Source organism: Anomaloglossus baeobatrachus, chromosome 5, assembly GCF_048569485.1.
Source record: "Anomaloglossus baeobatrachus isolate aAnoBae1 chromosome 5, aAnoBae1.hap1, whole genome shotgun sequence".
NCBI classification, from domain to species: Eukaryota; Metazoa; Chordata; class Amphibia; order Anura; family Aromobatidae; genus Anomaloglossus; species Anomaloglossus baeobatrachus.
The window spans coordinates 90,738,215-90,754,540 of NC_134357.1; the positions used below are offsets into that span (position 1 = coordinate 90,738,215).

At 48.2% G+C, this 16,326-nt stretch overlaps 1 protein-coding gene across 1 annotated transcript in view; it reads left to right on the forward strand.

The window, feature by feature from the left end:
- Window positions 1-15,661, forward strand: part of LOC142312666 (uncharacterized) — a 62,005-nt gene extending 46,344 nt beyond the window's left edge. The window contains exon 7 of the mRNA XM_075351662.1: window positions 15,536-15,661. Within this exon, the coding sequence (XP_075207777.1) occupies window positions 15,536-15,661 (126 nt within the window). The remainder of the gene's footprint in view (window positions 1-15,535) is intronic.
- The last annotated feature ends 665 nt before the right edge of the window (window positions 15,662-16,326 follow it).

Below are 16,326 nucleotides of genomic sequence, written 5' to 3' on the forward strand. Positions count from 1 at the left end.
TGAGGTGTGTGTGATAATGAGGAGTGCGGTAGTGCCTCCGTGTGCGGTGATGTAAGGGGTGGTAGTGCCTGCGTGTGCGGTGATGATGGGTACGGTAGTGCCAGTGTGTATGATGATGATGAGTGCGGTAGTGCCTGCGTATGCGGTGATGATGGGTGCGGTAGTGCTGGGATGTGTGTGATGATGATGAGTGCGGTAGTGCCGGTGTGTGCAGGGATGATGGGTGCGGTAGTGCCGGGGTGTGTGTGATGATGATGAGTGCGGTAGTGCCTGCATGTGCGGTGATGATGGGCTCTCTCTCGTGGCTAGAAAACTTAACGCAACGCGTTATTTCCCAGGAATGCCTTTATTATCACACTATTTGCAAGGCATCCATCAGATGCGTCACACAACGCAATGCAACGGATGCCGTTCAATGCAAGAGTGAAAGTAGCCTTAGCAATAACTGGAAGCAGTGACAGAGAAGGGCCAGGTTTATTTTACCCATTGGAAGCCAAGGGGGTAAATAAATAAATAAATAAAATCAATCAATCAATCAATCAATCACAGAAGACCCCTTTAAAGCAATAACAGCATATGAGATAACAGACTAATCAAACCCCTAATAATAATATATACCGGCCATCGCATTCAGAAGATAATTTATTACTGGTTACTTGCAACAAATAGATTCCTTGCGGCTTCCTAATACATTACATCTGGTATTAGAAACCAGTTTGACAAGATCAGCTTATTATCATGTCTCTGGAAACTAGACTCCTAGTCTATGTAATTAGATGGGAGTAGTATACTGAATGTCCTTGAGAAAGAATGCATGTACTCTCCAAACTGTAATTGCTATATCTACAGTTACAAAGTGTGATGCACATGTGTGCAATGGTCAAAACCTCTAGGAAGAGCTTAATGGTAAACCTGACAAATGTACCAAACCAGTGCCGAAATATGTTTTTCTATCTTCAATAAATTTGTCTCATCTGTAGTAGGAGTTCTCCGAGACAGTCTTCAATTGGCAGCTCTTGGTAAGTGTGATTTGATAATTGTTCTAAAGGTGATCGAAGGAGAGCTTGCACATCTTCTCTCAAAAGCGCACCTCACCACCTGAGCACTTGACCCCATCCCATCCCACCTCCTCCCCAACCTCACCGCTATGCTTATTCCAGCCTTAACCCATCTCTTCAACCTATCTTTAACAACTGGTACCTTCCCTTCTGCCTTTAAACATGCAACAGTCACACCCATCCTAAAGAAACCTTCCCTCGACCCAACCTCTACTACCAGCTATCGCCCCATATCACTACTCCCATTTGCCTCAAAACTCCTGGAACAACATGTCCATGCTGAACTTTCCTCACACCTCTCCTCTAACTCTCACTTTGACAACCTACAGTCCGGCTTCTGTCCACATCATTCCACTGAAACTGCCCTGACTAAAATCACAAATGACTTACTTACTGCCAAAGCTAACAAGCACTTCTCCATACTCCTACTTCTAGACCTATCCTCAGCCTTTGACACTGTTGACCACTCCCTCCTACTACAGATCCTCTCTTCCCTTGATGTCAGAGATTTAGCCCTCTCTTGGATCTCTTCATACCTCTCCAACCGCACTTTTTGTGTCTCCCACTCCCACACAACCTTTTCATCCCACTCTCTTTCTGTTGGCGTCCCTCAAGGCTCTGTCCTGGGACCCTTACTCTATTTCATCTATACATTTGGCCTGGGACAACTCATAAAGGGCCATGGCTTCCAGTACCACCTATATGCCGATGACACTCAGATCTACCTCTCTGGCCCAGATGTCACTTCTCTGCTGTCCAGAATTCCAGAGTGCCTATCGGCTGTATCTTCCTTCTTTTCCTCTCGCTTCCTAAAGCTCAATGTGGCCAAAACTGAACTGATCATCTTTCCTCCATCTCACCTACACTCTCTACCTGATCTACCTATTACAATAAATAACATCAAGCTCTCCCCAGCACCCAAAGTTCGGTGCCTCGGAGTGACCTTTGACTCTGCCTTGTCCTTCATACCACACATCTAATCCCTGACCACCTCCTGCCGTCTTCAACTCAAAAATATTTCCAGAATCCGCCCTTTCCTCAATTCTCAATCTACAAAAATGCTAGTGCATGCTCTCATAATCTCCTGCCTCGACTACTGCAACATCCTCCTCTGTGGTCTCCCTGCTTACACGCTCACCCCTCTCCAGTCCATCCTTCATTCTGCTGCCCGAATGATCCACCTCTGTCCTCAATACCACCCCGCTTCTCCTCTCTGCAAATCCCTCCATTGGCTCCCAATCTTCCATCGTATCCAATTCAATCCAATACTAACACTGACCTACAAAGCCATCCATAATCTGTCTCCTCCATATATCTCTGAACTAATCTCTCGCTACACACCAAAACGTAATCTCCGGTCCTCCCAAGGTCTCCTTCTCTCCTCCTCTCTCATTCGCTCCTCACGCAACTGACTCCAAGACTTCTCCCGAGCATCCCCAGTCTCCTGGAACTCGCTGCCTCAACACGTCAGATTATCTGCTACACTCGCAAGCTTCAAACGCAACCTGAAAACTCATCTGTTCAGAAATGCCTATAACCTTCAATGACCCCACCATCGTGCGGAGCTGCCGCCCCACCACCGTGCAGAGCTACCGCCCCACCACCGTGCGGAGCTGCCGCCTGACCACCGTGCGGAGCTGCCGCCCAACCTACACCCCACCTACTGTCTCCTCCCCAAAATCCTTTAGAATGTAAGCCCGCAAGGGCAGGGCCCTCTTCCCTCTGTACCAGTCTGTCTATTGTAACTTGTATATGTATTCTGTATGTAACCCCCTTCTCATGTACAGCACCATGGAATCAATGGTGCTCTATAAATAATAATAATAATAATAAATAATAATAATACGGTGATTGTGCTAATACCATGCTAAAGTCCACTTTTGGTTGAGACAGGGATGGATGGTGAAGCGTGCCAGAAGCCATCAGGGAGCTACAAGGCACTCCATCCCCATGCAGGGCCTACCCCAGGGACCCAGAAGACCAGTGCCGGTAACAACCAAACATTCCAGTTAATCCCTGTTTTTCCCCAAATTCCCCAAAAGACTGGTGACAGACTAGGGTTGGACCCAGTGGATGGCCATCCAGGGGTGGAGCCGATCCAGTCCACTAGACAACAACCAGGTGGGAGGGGATGAGGAGTTGGTCAGTGACCGTGAGAGAGTGTGGAAGCACTGACAGGAGTGTGACAGTGACTTGAGGGCCCAGGCGTTTGGTTGCCAGTGGAGTACTCCCAGAACCATAGCACCAACGGGGTACAGAATCCTAGGTCAGGCAAGCGCTCCAGGTAGACCTGATAGAATCTGCACAGTGAGGGGACCATCAAGGACCTCACTGACTTTGAAGTTCGGGACACCGTAGCAATGGAAGTACCGGGGAACCGGACCAGATAAACCGACCCCACAGAGTTCACGCTACCGTCATATAGACTACTGATGAGAGACTAGCAGGAGGGGACCCCCAGATGCACCAAGCCACGGGGACCCACTAAACAGTGACAGGTGCAGGGGAGAGAAGCCACCAGGTCACTACACCGGCACTGGGACTAAGGGGACCAGCGGTCAAGACCAGCCTTCCTCGGGTGACCAGTTTCCATCTCACTGTGAGTAAAGGAACCAGTTACACTGAAACCCCTTGTGTGGCCTACCTTCTTTCTGCGCCCATCAACATCATCTATCCTCTCGACCTTGGCCCTACTTGCGGAGGGCCCAACATCCAGGCTGCCACCAACACCAGCCCCAGTAGTGCGAACTTTGCAGCGGCGGCTCCACTAAATAGCTGCAACCCGTAAGTGGCGTCAAGATATAAACTTTTCTCTAATCTCCCCCGTAAATATACCCGTTTTAAAAAGCGTCCCTAGGGTCACGGAACTGGGCAACGGCCACCCAGTGACACCTCCCCAGCAATACACCGCCTGGCACCGAGTACCCCATAGCCCTGGGCGACACAGTGGCGTAATCTGACATTGAGAACACTAGAAAAAACAATTTTACCGAAGGTAGTAAATTCAAATTTGTCTCCAGAAGCTACATTAAAACATATATAAAAAACACATCTTTATTATACTATTATATATTAAAATCCCACAGTGTGAAAAATAAAATTAAAGGACCACAGGATGCCACAAAAATACAAATTCCAACATTATCAGGTTATCAAGGGAGGATTCACCTAATAATTAATCAGGTTTATTAGATAGCCCTAACCAAATCTCTCCACTACCTAACAATGGAGATGCGACTTGCGTCACTCACACCCTAAAGGTGATTTGGTGCCCCCATTCCTTGGCGGTTCTCCCTTGAAGCTGTCCCTGAGCTCACTCCCTAACTGCACAGGGTCATGACCAGCTGAGGGAGGATTCTCCGGTCGTGATGTCTGTGTTACCAAACCCCTTATCCTCTAAGAATAAACACACGGACTGCATGCGACTTGGTTCAAAATGGCCACAGCAGCCTTTTATTGCCTATTGTTTACAAACTAACACCTTAGGGATGCCGTCCAACGGGCAACCCCAAACAACAACATAAAGGTAACAATAGACAATAGCATTTACAAGACCCCCCGGGGCAGGCTCAGTCCAATAACTACTACTCCCCCTGTCCCTGGCCGCAACACACCGACCCAGAGACGAGGTGCCAATCACCCACGGATTGACTCCCCACACTTTGGCAGAACCCCGTGCCTGCCACATCCCAGAACCAAGAGCCACCATACCAAGAAAATGACTCCCGGTCCAGCCACCAATCACTTCCAAACCTCTGGACCAGACCTACCCCCCCGACACAGGATAGACCACGTGACACCTTACGTGGCCTGGACCCGCCACACACCAAAAGCACGCTCCACACCATCCTGCAGGCCCAACGCCCATAAATCCGCACCGATGTCGTTGAGGTGCACACCATCACGCCTCCGAAATCGCCAATCTGCCGGCTCCAAATCCCTGTGCCTTACCACAATCCCACCATTCCTGGTCACAAACCGAGCAACCACCCGATTCACCTGGGCCTTGGCCTTGTTGACCTTCTCCACCGACCGAGCCCCCTCCACGCCAACCTGGTCACTATGTCGCACCATACAACCATCAAACCAGGGTACTGCTTCCACAACTGCAGTAAATCAATCTTTATATCACGGATCAGATCCCGCGACGCCCGGGCACCAAGATCATTATCCCCCACGTGTAATACCAGCACATCCGGGGGTCGCTCAACTTTACAATGGAAACGAAATTCCGGGACCACCCTGTACCACTCCATGCCCCGAACAGCGATCCACCGAACAGTCGCCTGCGTGCGATCCAAACCCAGCTGCCGACCATTCGGGCGAACCTCAGCCCGACGGGCACCCCAAAATATGAAGGAATGCCCCAAGATCCAGATCAGGCACTTCCCTACAACAAAATAAAACAGAACGAAAAAATCAAAACCAATAACATCACAACCACCAACACAGCCAGAAACACCCCTGTCACAAACCACCCGCATGTGACCAAATTACCACATTACCACATACCGCTGAAAACAAGAAGATTCCCATCTACCAATACGCTTTACCACCTCATCACCAAGCCCCCATCGAGCTGCCTCTGTAGCTGCACCAATCCGGAATGAATGCGACCCGAATTCCTCCGGGCGCTCCCCCGCGTTATGTAAACTTCGCCGCAGAACCGCCACAAACTGAAACCTCGATAAGAAAGACCCATTCAATGCAACAACGGGCCAGGTAAGCCCCCCCTCACGGCCACAAATCTCTCGACTAAACGCACAGGGCACAATTCCTCTCCTGGAACCGCATATAACACCACCAACCTACCACGGCCCATCTGATCCGTCTTTGACCGACGAATTCGGCACTCCACCTGACTACCGCTAACTCGCACATCCTCAAGCATCAAACCGCCACCCGTCACCCTGGATGGGCTTACCAGCTCACCGAGCCGGAAAGCCCTATAAAAATCAAGACCGAAAGCTGTTGTAAACAAAACCGTCTCGTATGCCGACTCACAAATGCCACTCAGGCCACCCACCATCCATCTCAATAAACCGAACGATACAGGACGCCTCTTGTCCCTCACCCGTACGCCGCGGCGAAAACCCCGCAAAGCCTGACGAACCCGAAAATCCTGCAAAACATCGCACTCCCCTCTCATTTTCAACCAAAACGCCACCGCCGACACCCGGTGTGCCACAGCTGATGCCGATCACCCGACCGAGAAATCCGTACTCACCAACGACAGCAAAGCCACCAAGTAATCCACGCTCACCCCACCAAACATCAGACACAACTCCTCCCATTCAGCCCACACCTTAGCATACCGGCACCAAGTCACCTCAGTCACCGAGTTCCGAATCAAGTCTGAGATCACCGCCTCACCAGATTCCACATATCCTTGGGACACTCCACTCTGACTTCGTCCGCCCATGGCAACAGCGCCGAAACCTGCCGAACTGAAAACGGAGACAAAGTGTCAGCCACCTCGTTGTCAACTCCCGGAACGTGCTTTGCCACTACCTGCACATTCAACTGCAGACATCTCAACACTAAATGCCGCAAATATACCACCACCGGCTCCGACTTAGCAGACAAGTTGTTGATCGCGTGCACCACCGCCTGGTTGTCGCAATGAAAACACACCTTCCTCCCGGCAAAGTGCGACCCCCATAGTTCCACTGCCACTACAATGGGGAATAGCTCCAACAGAGCCAAATTCCTAACCAATCCGCTCTCCCGCCACGCCTGCGGCCACTGCCCTACGCACGAATGACCTCGAAATACGGCCCCAAACCCGGCCGACCCGGTCGCATCCGTGAACAGCTGCAACGCTCCGTTAGACACCACCTTCTCCAACACCAGCGCCCGGCCATTAAAATGCTGCAAAAATTGATCCCATACTCCCAGATCGTCCTTGATCGCCTTCGTGATTCACACAAAATGCGCCGGCGACCTTACACCGGCCGTCGCCGTTGCCAAGCGCCTCGCAAATACTCTCCCCATCGGCACGATTCTGCAAGTAAAATTCAATTTCCCAAGCAAGGACTGCACGGCCTTAAGCCGCACCTTCTTCGCCGCTTTCACCCCCGCCACCGCGGCCCTCAAATCACGAACCTTCCCCTCCGGCAACCTGCATTCCATAGCAATGGAATCAATCTCAATTCCCAGAAAACACATCACCGGTGCCGGGCCTTTCGTCTTATCAGGTGCAAAAGGAATTCCGAAGCTGCACGCGACTTTTTGCAACGCAAACAGCAAACTCGCACAAACCATCGAACCCACCGGCCCGACACAAAGGAAATCGTCCAAGTAATGAATAATGGACGTAAGCCCGGACACATCCCGAACCACCCACTCAACAAACGAACTAAACGCCTCAAAGTACGAACACGAAATGGAACAGCCCATTCGCAAACAACGATCAACATAACTGCCATCCCACCAGCAACCCAACAAATGCTGACTATCTGGATGAACCGGTAACAACCGAAACGCCGCTTCTACATCCGCCTTCGCCATCAATGCACCCCGACCTGCCGCCCTGACCAGGTCCAACGCCTTATCGAACGACACATAATATACCGCCGATAACTCCGGTGCAATGCCATCATTCACCGATAACCCTTCCGGGTAAGACAAATGATGAATAAGCCGAAATTTGTTCTGCTCTTTCTTCGGTACCACCCCCAGCGGCGAAACCACCAAATTCAAACACGGCGGGGCTACATAAGGACCGCCCATCCTGCCCAAAGCCACCTCCTTTTTCAGCTTCCCATCCACCACTTCCGGATGATCCCTAGCGGAACGCAAATTACAATATGGCGGAACCGATGCACTAACAACCGACGGAATACGAAAACCGTCCGAAAAACCAAAACATAACGCCGCAGCCTCAACATCCGGATACCTATTTAAAAACGGAACCATCACTTCTACCTTCACCGGCGGCGTCCCTCTTACCAGCCCCGTCACCAGCCTTTCATTTCCCCTTTTTAAAACACTTCAACAGGCTATGTCCTCCCCCACATCCGGAGCATTCATGCTTAAAATGGCACGCCGCTCCAAACTTGCACTGCCCTTCATTGTATTGCCAGCAGAAACCTCTTTTGTGACTTGCCGGGGACCTGGCCCCCGGACCCCCGTCACCCCTCCGAAAGGGCTGAGTCGGTGCCGCCATCAGTCGCATCCATAAGGAAATATCCTTATGGTCCCATCGCATACCCGGCTGCAGCGCCTTCCGCTGCCTGAATTGCTCGTCGTAACGCAGCCACGCCAGCCCGCCGTAAACCCGATAAACCTCCCCTATCGCATCCATGTAACCGAACAAAGCCGAACAATGCTCCGGCTCCTTCTCCCCGACCACGCTCGCCAAAATCGCAAACACCTGTAACCAGTTTGCAAAAGTCCGAGGAATAAGCCTATAACAGTGCTTTTCCTCCTCGTCCTTCTCCTTTTTGGAGTCGCTCGGCTTAACCCTATCCAGATTTAATTTCTCCAGGGGGAGCAGAGAAAATATCTCTACATATTCCCCTTTCCAGATTTTTTCCCGCACCTCCTTCTTTAAATGGGCCCCCAGCGGGCCCTCAAAACAAACATAAACCTCACTTCTAGCCCTATCATCCAAGCGCACCACTTCGTCCTCCTTCTCCTTTTCTTTCTCCTTTTCCCCCCCACCTCCCTCCCCCCCTCGCCCCACCCCTTCGCCGCGCCCGCTCCATCTCCCTCCGCCACCGACGCGGCCCCCCGACCGGCCGATCCCACCCACGCCGGCGCCTGCGCCCCCTCCCCCGCTGCCCCTGAAGCCGCCGCCAGCCCCTGCAACAGCCCCAACAATTGGCTCCACACTGCAAATCCGCCGGGCGCTGCCATAGCCGCAGCCGCCCCCCCTCCCCCAAAACACCCTGCCAGCACAGCACCTGCCGACTCCGCGGCCGTCTCACCCGACCGCAGCTCGCCGTCCCCCGAGACCGGCGCCTCGCTGTCCTCCGTCTGTCGTCCATCCGACTCCTCTGAAACGAAATCCTCTTCCTCCTCCTCGCCGCTGGCCTCATCTTCCATCCGACATCTGGGGGGCGCCACCGCAGCACCCCCCCCACCATGGCCGCCAGACCGGGCCGCCGCGTGGGCAGTTATCCCAGCTCCGTCTCTTGCCCTGGGGCGACAACCCAGGAGACCGTCCTGTCCCCTGCGCCGGCACCCCGGGCCTCGATCTCTTACGCCCGCGCCCGCCCCCTTGCCGACTGCCAGGGGCCTCTGGACACGGACGGACAGACGCCAGGCTCTGGATCCCAGCCGTCTCCGCCTCTGGCCATCCTGGGCCACTGCTGGCCTCCTGTCGCCGGGTCCTCCCGCTCCCACAGAAGACCGCCACATCCGGGGTCTGCACAGCGGTCCTGAGTGACACGGCGGTCGCCACAGGGCTCACACCGTCACTCCTTCCCTCTGCCACACCAGGGTCAGGCACTGTAGACCTCCCCCTGGCGCTGGACCTACCGCCACCTGCAGCCCGCGGTCCCCACGCCGACTGCAGGGGGATCTGCTGGCCTCCCTCCCGCGCCGAGCGCGCTCCCGACCTGGAGGCCCAGAGGCCGGGAACGGAAGAAGACCCTGTGCTGGCCACTCCCACCTCCCGACCGCCGTGGCTGGAACGAAGATTCCTCTTGCCGGCTTCCACAGCAGCCAGACGCCGCTGCTGCACTGCACTCTGCGGAGGGTGCCTAGAGGGGCTCTTGCATCTTCTCCTCGCCCCCCCCGCACCCGGGGAATACCTGCGGGGGGGGGGCCGCGACTGGCGTCCGCTGCTGCTGGGGGGACGAGGGGCAAGCGCCGACGGGTTAACCCCGGCAGCCCTGATGTGGGTCCACACTGCCAGGGGCCTGTCGCTGCTACCGCTGCCTGGATCAGACGCTGGAGTTTTTGGAGGTCCGCCATGGAGGTACACGTGCAGATCGATCGGCGTCTGGAAGCAGAAGAGGAGGTAACTCTTCAGTCTCCCAGACTAACCCTTTCCCTACTCCTCCTCTTCCTCCCAGGCTAAGACCATCCTCTAATGCCATATTAGGCATACCTACAACTGTCCCTATTAACCCCATCACTCCCTACCTCCCCCTTGGACATGTCGCCCCTCCCCCCAAGGGGGTCCGTGGCTTTCCTCCGTGACAATAACCTGCAGCAGTAGAGAGTCATATTGGTTTCACTTATCTGAAAATTAATCCAAGGTAAATTCTTTCCACTCCTTGATAATCATTCAAAAGGGGCATTCCATGGTTCAAAATTCATAATCAACCACTTGACACGTTTCCCCCCAACACAAATATAATTCATAAGCAATGTCTGATTTTCATTAGTTGATATTCAGTAAATTTAAATTGAAAACTACTTTTGACAGTTTCAAGTTATTTTTGTTGAGCATTGTAGTTTTGTTTTTTTTACTTTACCAGACAGGTACCAACAATTTTGTCCATATGTGTAATTTGAGAACGCAGGTCAAAATGGTTACATAATCTTTTGTGTAAGTTTCCCTACCTAAAATTAAAAAGAGCTTTTTAAGAAATCAGCTGTAGACAGATTCATAAAATGCTCGGTTTAATTTTGACACAAGCATGGAATGCAATGTAAGTACATCAACCTCATGAGATCTAAGATTGTTATCTATAATGTTTGCAGTTTATATTATGAAATCTGGTGACAGATCGTATCAACTTTGGGTACTGGAAAAAATACAGCAGACCAAGACAAGGAAAAGCAATAAAATCTTATAAAAGTGTTGTAAGTCGGCTGGCTTGTGGCGAACTATGGAAGTAGCTTTCCACAATGAATTCCAGCATCATGATAAAAGAATGATAAAATGCTACAAAACGCAATGTGTGCACATACTCTTCAATATAACTCTTAAATTCCATTCAACCCCTAATAATCATTTACATTATATCTGATAGGTTGTGGTCTGATTGCTGGGGGTATGATTGACATGCAATGACTCCCTCTCCATTAGCTACTATTTTAACCCCTTAATGACTTATGTCTGTCATAAGTCCCCTCCCTGCCTTTGATGTGGGCTTGCATGCAGAGTCCACATCTTACCTGACAGATGATGGCTGTGATAATCAGCCATCATCTGCCTCTAATGACAACGTGTGTGTTAAGGTGGTAAATGCCGCTATCAATCTATGTTACATCAAATAATAAAATGGATGATGGCATTCAAAAGTAAAACTCATCCCGCAAAAAGCAAGCCCTCACATGACTATATCATAGTGACATTCATTATTTTTGACTGTGAAGAAGAATAAAATAGTTTCTCTATCTTCTCCATTCTGTCAATTCATGAAAATTGGACTCACAGTGCAGTCTGATTTTTTTCATGGACCCATAAGGCCCCGTTATACGCAACGACGTATATAACAATATATCGCCGGGGTCACGGATTCCATGACGCACATCCGGCATCGTTAGCACATTCGTTGCGTGTGACACGCACGAACGACCGTTAACAATGGAAAATACTCACCAAATCGTCCATCGTTGACACGTCTTTCATTTTCAAAAAATCGTTGACTCTTGAGGATGCAGGTTGTTCGTCGTTCCCGAGGCATCACACATCGATAAGTGTGACACCGCAGGAACGACGAACTGCAGCTTACATGCGACCACCGGCAATGTGGAAGGAAGGAGGTGGGCGGAATGTTACGTCCCGCTTATCTCCGCCCCTCCGCTTCTATTGGGCGGCCGCTTAGTGACGTCGCTGTGACGCCGCACGAACCACCCCCTTAGAAAGGAGGCGGTTTGCCGGCAACAGCAACATCGCTAGGCAGGTAAGTATGTGTAACGGCTCCTAACGATATTGTGCGCCACGGGCAGCGATTTGCCCGTGATTCACAAACGACGGGGGCGGGTGCTTTCACCAGCGATATCGCTGCGTGTAATACCCCCTTTAGACTTGTATGGCTGAGTTCCATCTGATTCTTGGAATCAAATTGCACATGCTATGATTTTGTTTTCTTTGGACCACTCGGGGGGGGAAAAAAACAGTCGTGTGCACTGCCTCATTGAATAACATTGGTCCGAGTGTGATCCAATTTTTTAATCGGTTAGCACTCGGACTGGTAATATGGTCATGTGGACCAACACTTGCCATAAGGCTGGAAACACATCTATGCGAGTAAAATCGGTCCGACTGGGCTGAAAAAAACTCGGCTGATTTTAGTTCTCGTTAGGTCCGAGTGCAACGCAAGTGCGATGCTTTTTCTGAATAAATTAATGATTTTACTAGCGTGTGTAATGCGTATTTTTTACTATGTCATCTGCCATTCAGCTCTGCTACATGGCCGCTGACAGCAGACACAGACAGCCATGTAGCAGAGCTGAATGGCAGATGACAGCAGACACAGACAAAGCCGCACAATCAGAATGAACTCGGGTGAACTTCACCCGACTTCATTGTCATGCTGCGGCTCTGTCTGTGTCGCGTCCTGATTAGCGGTCACCTGTGAAGGGCTCACCGGTGACCGATAATCCCCTGAGTGACTGAAGTTAGCAGCCCTCTCTCATACTCACCGATCCCCGATCCCCGGCACAGCGCTGCACGGCGTTCACACTGCTGCGGCGGCTTTTACTATTTTGAAAAAGCCGGCCGCTCATTAAACAATCTCGTATTCCCTGCTTTCCCCGCCCACAGGCACCTATGATTGGTTGCAGTGAGACACGCCCCCACGCTGAGTGACAGATGTCTCACTGCACCCAATCACAGCAGCCGGTGGGCGAGTCTATACTGTGCAGTGAAATAAATAATTAAAAAAAACGGCGTGCGGTCCCCCCCATTTTTAATACCAGCCAGATAAAGCCATACGGCTGAAGGCTGGTATTCTCAGGATGGGGAGCTCCACGTTATGGGGAGCCCCCCAGCCTAACAGTATCAGTCAGCAGCCGCCCAGAATTGCCGCATACATTATATGCGACAGTTCTGGGACTGTACCCGGCTCTTCCCGATTGACCCTGGTGCGTTGGAAAATCGGGGTAATAAGGAGTTAATGGCAGCCCATAGCTGCCACTAAATCCTAGATTAATCATGTCAGGTGTCTCCCCGAGATAACTTCCATGATTAATCTGTAAGTTACAGTAAATATACACACACACACCTGAAAAAATCATTTATTAGAAATAAAAAACATTAACAAATTCCCTGGTTCACCAATTTAATAAGCCCCAAAAAGCCATCCATGTCCGGCGTAATCCGTAATCTGATTATTTACACGCTCCCATAGACTTGCATTGGGAGACTCGCAGTAGAAACTCGCAAAAAAGCAACATGCTGCAATTTTTTTCTCAGTCCGATTTGGACTCGCAAATGCGAGCTGAATCATTGACTAACATGTGTCCAATTCCAATGCGAGTTTTTCTCGCATTGCTCTACTGCGAGAAACTCGCAAGTGAGAAGTAGCCCTTAGTAAATTCGCTCTATCCATTCAAGGAGGTGGAGACAAGTTAAGATGTCCATGCCTTATTGCCACGCTATGTGCCCTGACGACAGGGAATGTCATCATCTGACTTCAGAGACAGGTTGTTCCTAAGTGAATAGTGTATAACTTCACTGATGGTCATCTTACATTTGATATATCTATATATCTACACACACACACTTTTTTATTCTAGCTCTATAATTTTATGTGTTCCATGAATCATTAGTAACAATATGTGAATGTTCTTTTATGACACCTTTTACATGGTTATTTAAAAAAAATCCTGTTAAACCAGACTGTCAGATGTGAAGATTTTAATGGCAGCGACAAGAACAAGCAAATGAGTCAGTGGCACTGAAGCTGTGGGATTCTGACTACAGGTAGTGATTGCTATCATTAGCACAAGAACTCTGTATTTTACTGGATGCACAGATCCCAAGCTAGAAAATAGATCTGAAAATAAGGAGCGCTGATAGTGTAACACCAAAGTGATCAGTGGGGTATACCTGGAAAATATACACTCACCTGGATCAGTTGTGACAGTCACAACCACTAGTGCGCATGAGATAATGGCGTCTGCTGCAGCCCCACGTGGATGAGCATACAAGATAAGGCAGAAAAGGGGTTAATGCTGCGCATCAGCCAAATGAAGACGTATAATGTTGATGAAGATGAGTATTCTTTTATTTCATAGGTCTACGCGTTTCAAGGTGACAACCTCTTCCTCAGGACCAATGCATCAACAACAAGTACAACATACATGAAGATGACAGATATATATATACACACAACTGATGGAAAGAAACGCCCACTGAAAGAAAGAAAAAAAAAAAAAAAAAAAAATCAGTGGGAAGATCCTCCAACTGCATGACATGGCAAATTCATAGTAGTACATCAAATTCACATATATTCAAGGATAACATATTATTATGCAAAAAATAAATAAATCTATAAACGTTAATAAAGAAAAATAAAAACATAATAAAGAAAGAAACAAAAGACAAAAGTGTATGTGTATGTGTTTATAAAAGGACTAGAACCCTTATATGGGTGATAGCCCTATAACTAAAAATCAAGTCACCATTCTAGTGGTGATCACCACCAATAGTTCCACAAAAAGAACAAGAAAAGAAGAACCAAGAAGGAGCAGAAACAAAAAGAAGAAATGTGAATCGGACAGACCTCTTTATTAAGGTCTCCAAAAAGTGATTAAAACACTTGAGGTGAACCGGACAAGGAGTTCACCAGTGCCACAGGAAAAAACATATACTGAAAAATGCATGTTCGCGTGTCTGAAGGGGTGTTAACAAGAAAAAATATATATATATGACTATTTTTTTATCTATAAAAAAAAAAATATATATATATATATATATATATAGTGATAATATGTTCATTTATATATACATGTGTATACACCTAGAATTAAATGTGTAAAGACACGTGAAAAAAATATGTATCATAGAATTATGTAAATATATATGTGTATCATAAAATATATTTATATAAAAAAAAAAAAAAAAAAAAAAAAATTATAAAAGGTCCTGATGGATCATAAAAAGTGAAGACCAGAAAACATTAATTTCTTTAAAAATTTACTATAAAAAATATATATAAATATATATTATTAAAATTACACTATTAAGAACTAACTATTAAAAACTTCCTGTGACAAAAAGATTTTTTACACTGAAAAAGTATTAGATCCACGGAGGAGGAAGAGAGACAGACAAATACTACTGAATCCGTATTATACTCAAAGCTCCGGAGCGAGCGCTATACCAAAGCGTTGATCAGATCAGGTCACATAAGTTCAGACCATGAGAAAAAGATTAGTGCGCATGCCCTGACCGGTAACTAAAGTGCAGGATTCTATCATATAGAAACCAAGTGACAGAAAACCCGAAAAACAAAAAATCCTGAGATAAAAAACAGTGCAGGCATATCATTCAATGCTTCAAAAATGCATACGTAGCCCAAGAGAAGAAAAAAGGTCATAATTAAATAGTCTTTCACTCATGTTTCAAGATGCAAAAAAGCAACTCGAAGAAACTACAAGGGAGGACAATCATGTATGTGAAAGAGCAGATGACTGATCGACAAAAAGGCAATCCCAAAATGGAATGGAACCAAAAATACAAAGTATCTACATAAAAGGATCACTCATATATATCAAGGATCACACCACACTAACATTTTCATTAAAATAAATAAAAATGCTTATAAAATACATTAAATAAAAACCTATGAGTATGGGTATAAATACAGAAATTAAAAAATCAATCAAATAAAAACAATTATATAATTCAATAAAATAAATCCGTCACTTCATTAAGACCCATGGGACTAAGGGTGTTCAACTTGTAAATCCAAAAAGTTTCTTTTTTACTCAACATTTCAAACCTGTTGGGAGTGTTAATAGAGATCTGTTCAATGGGAGTAATAGTGAAAACGACCTTTTTATCATGTTCCAATGTACAATGACGGGAAAGTCCATGAAGAAGGAAGCCTTTTTTGACATTATGTCTGTGTGAATTTAGACGGTTATGTAGTGCCTGTATCGTCCTCCCCACATATTGTTTCCCACATACACAGTCAATCAAATATACCACAAACTCAGATTGACAGGTCATGTGTCCCTTTATAGAAAAAAGTTCTGGCTCCCCGTTGGGGCCAAATCTCCTTCTCCGGTGCCTAATAGTGTCACAGCATAAACATTTATTTGAAAAACATTTGAAAACACCCATGGGAAGGTCAACCGCTTTATTAGTAGTGGGAGTTTTGAGTCTACTCGGTGCCACCACATTTCGGATAGTGGG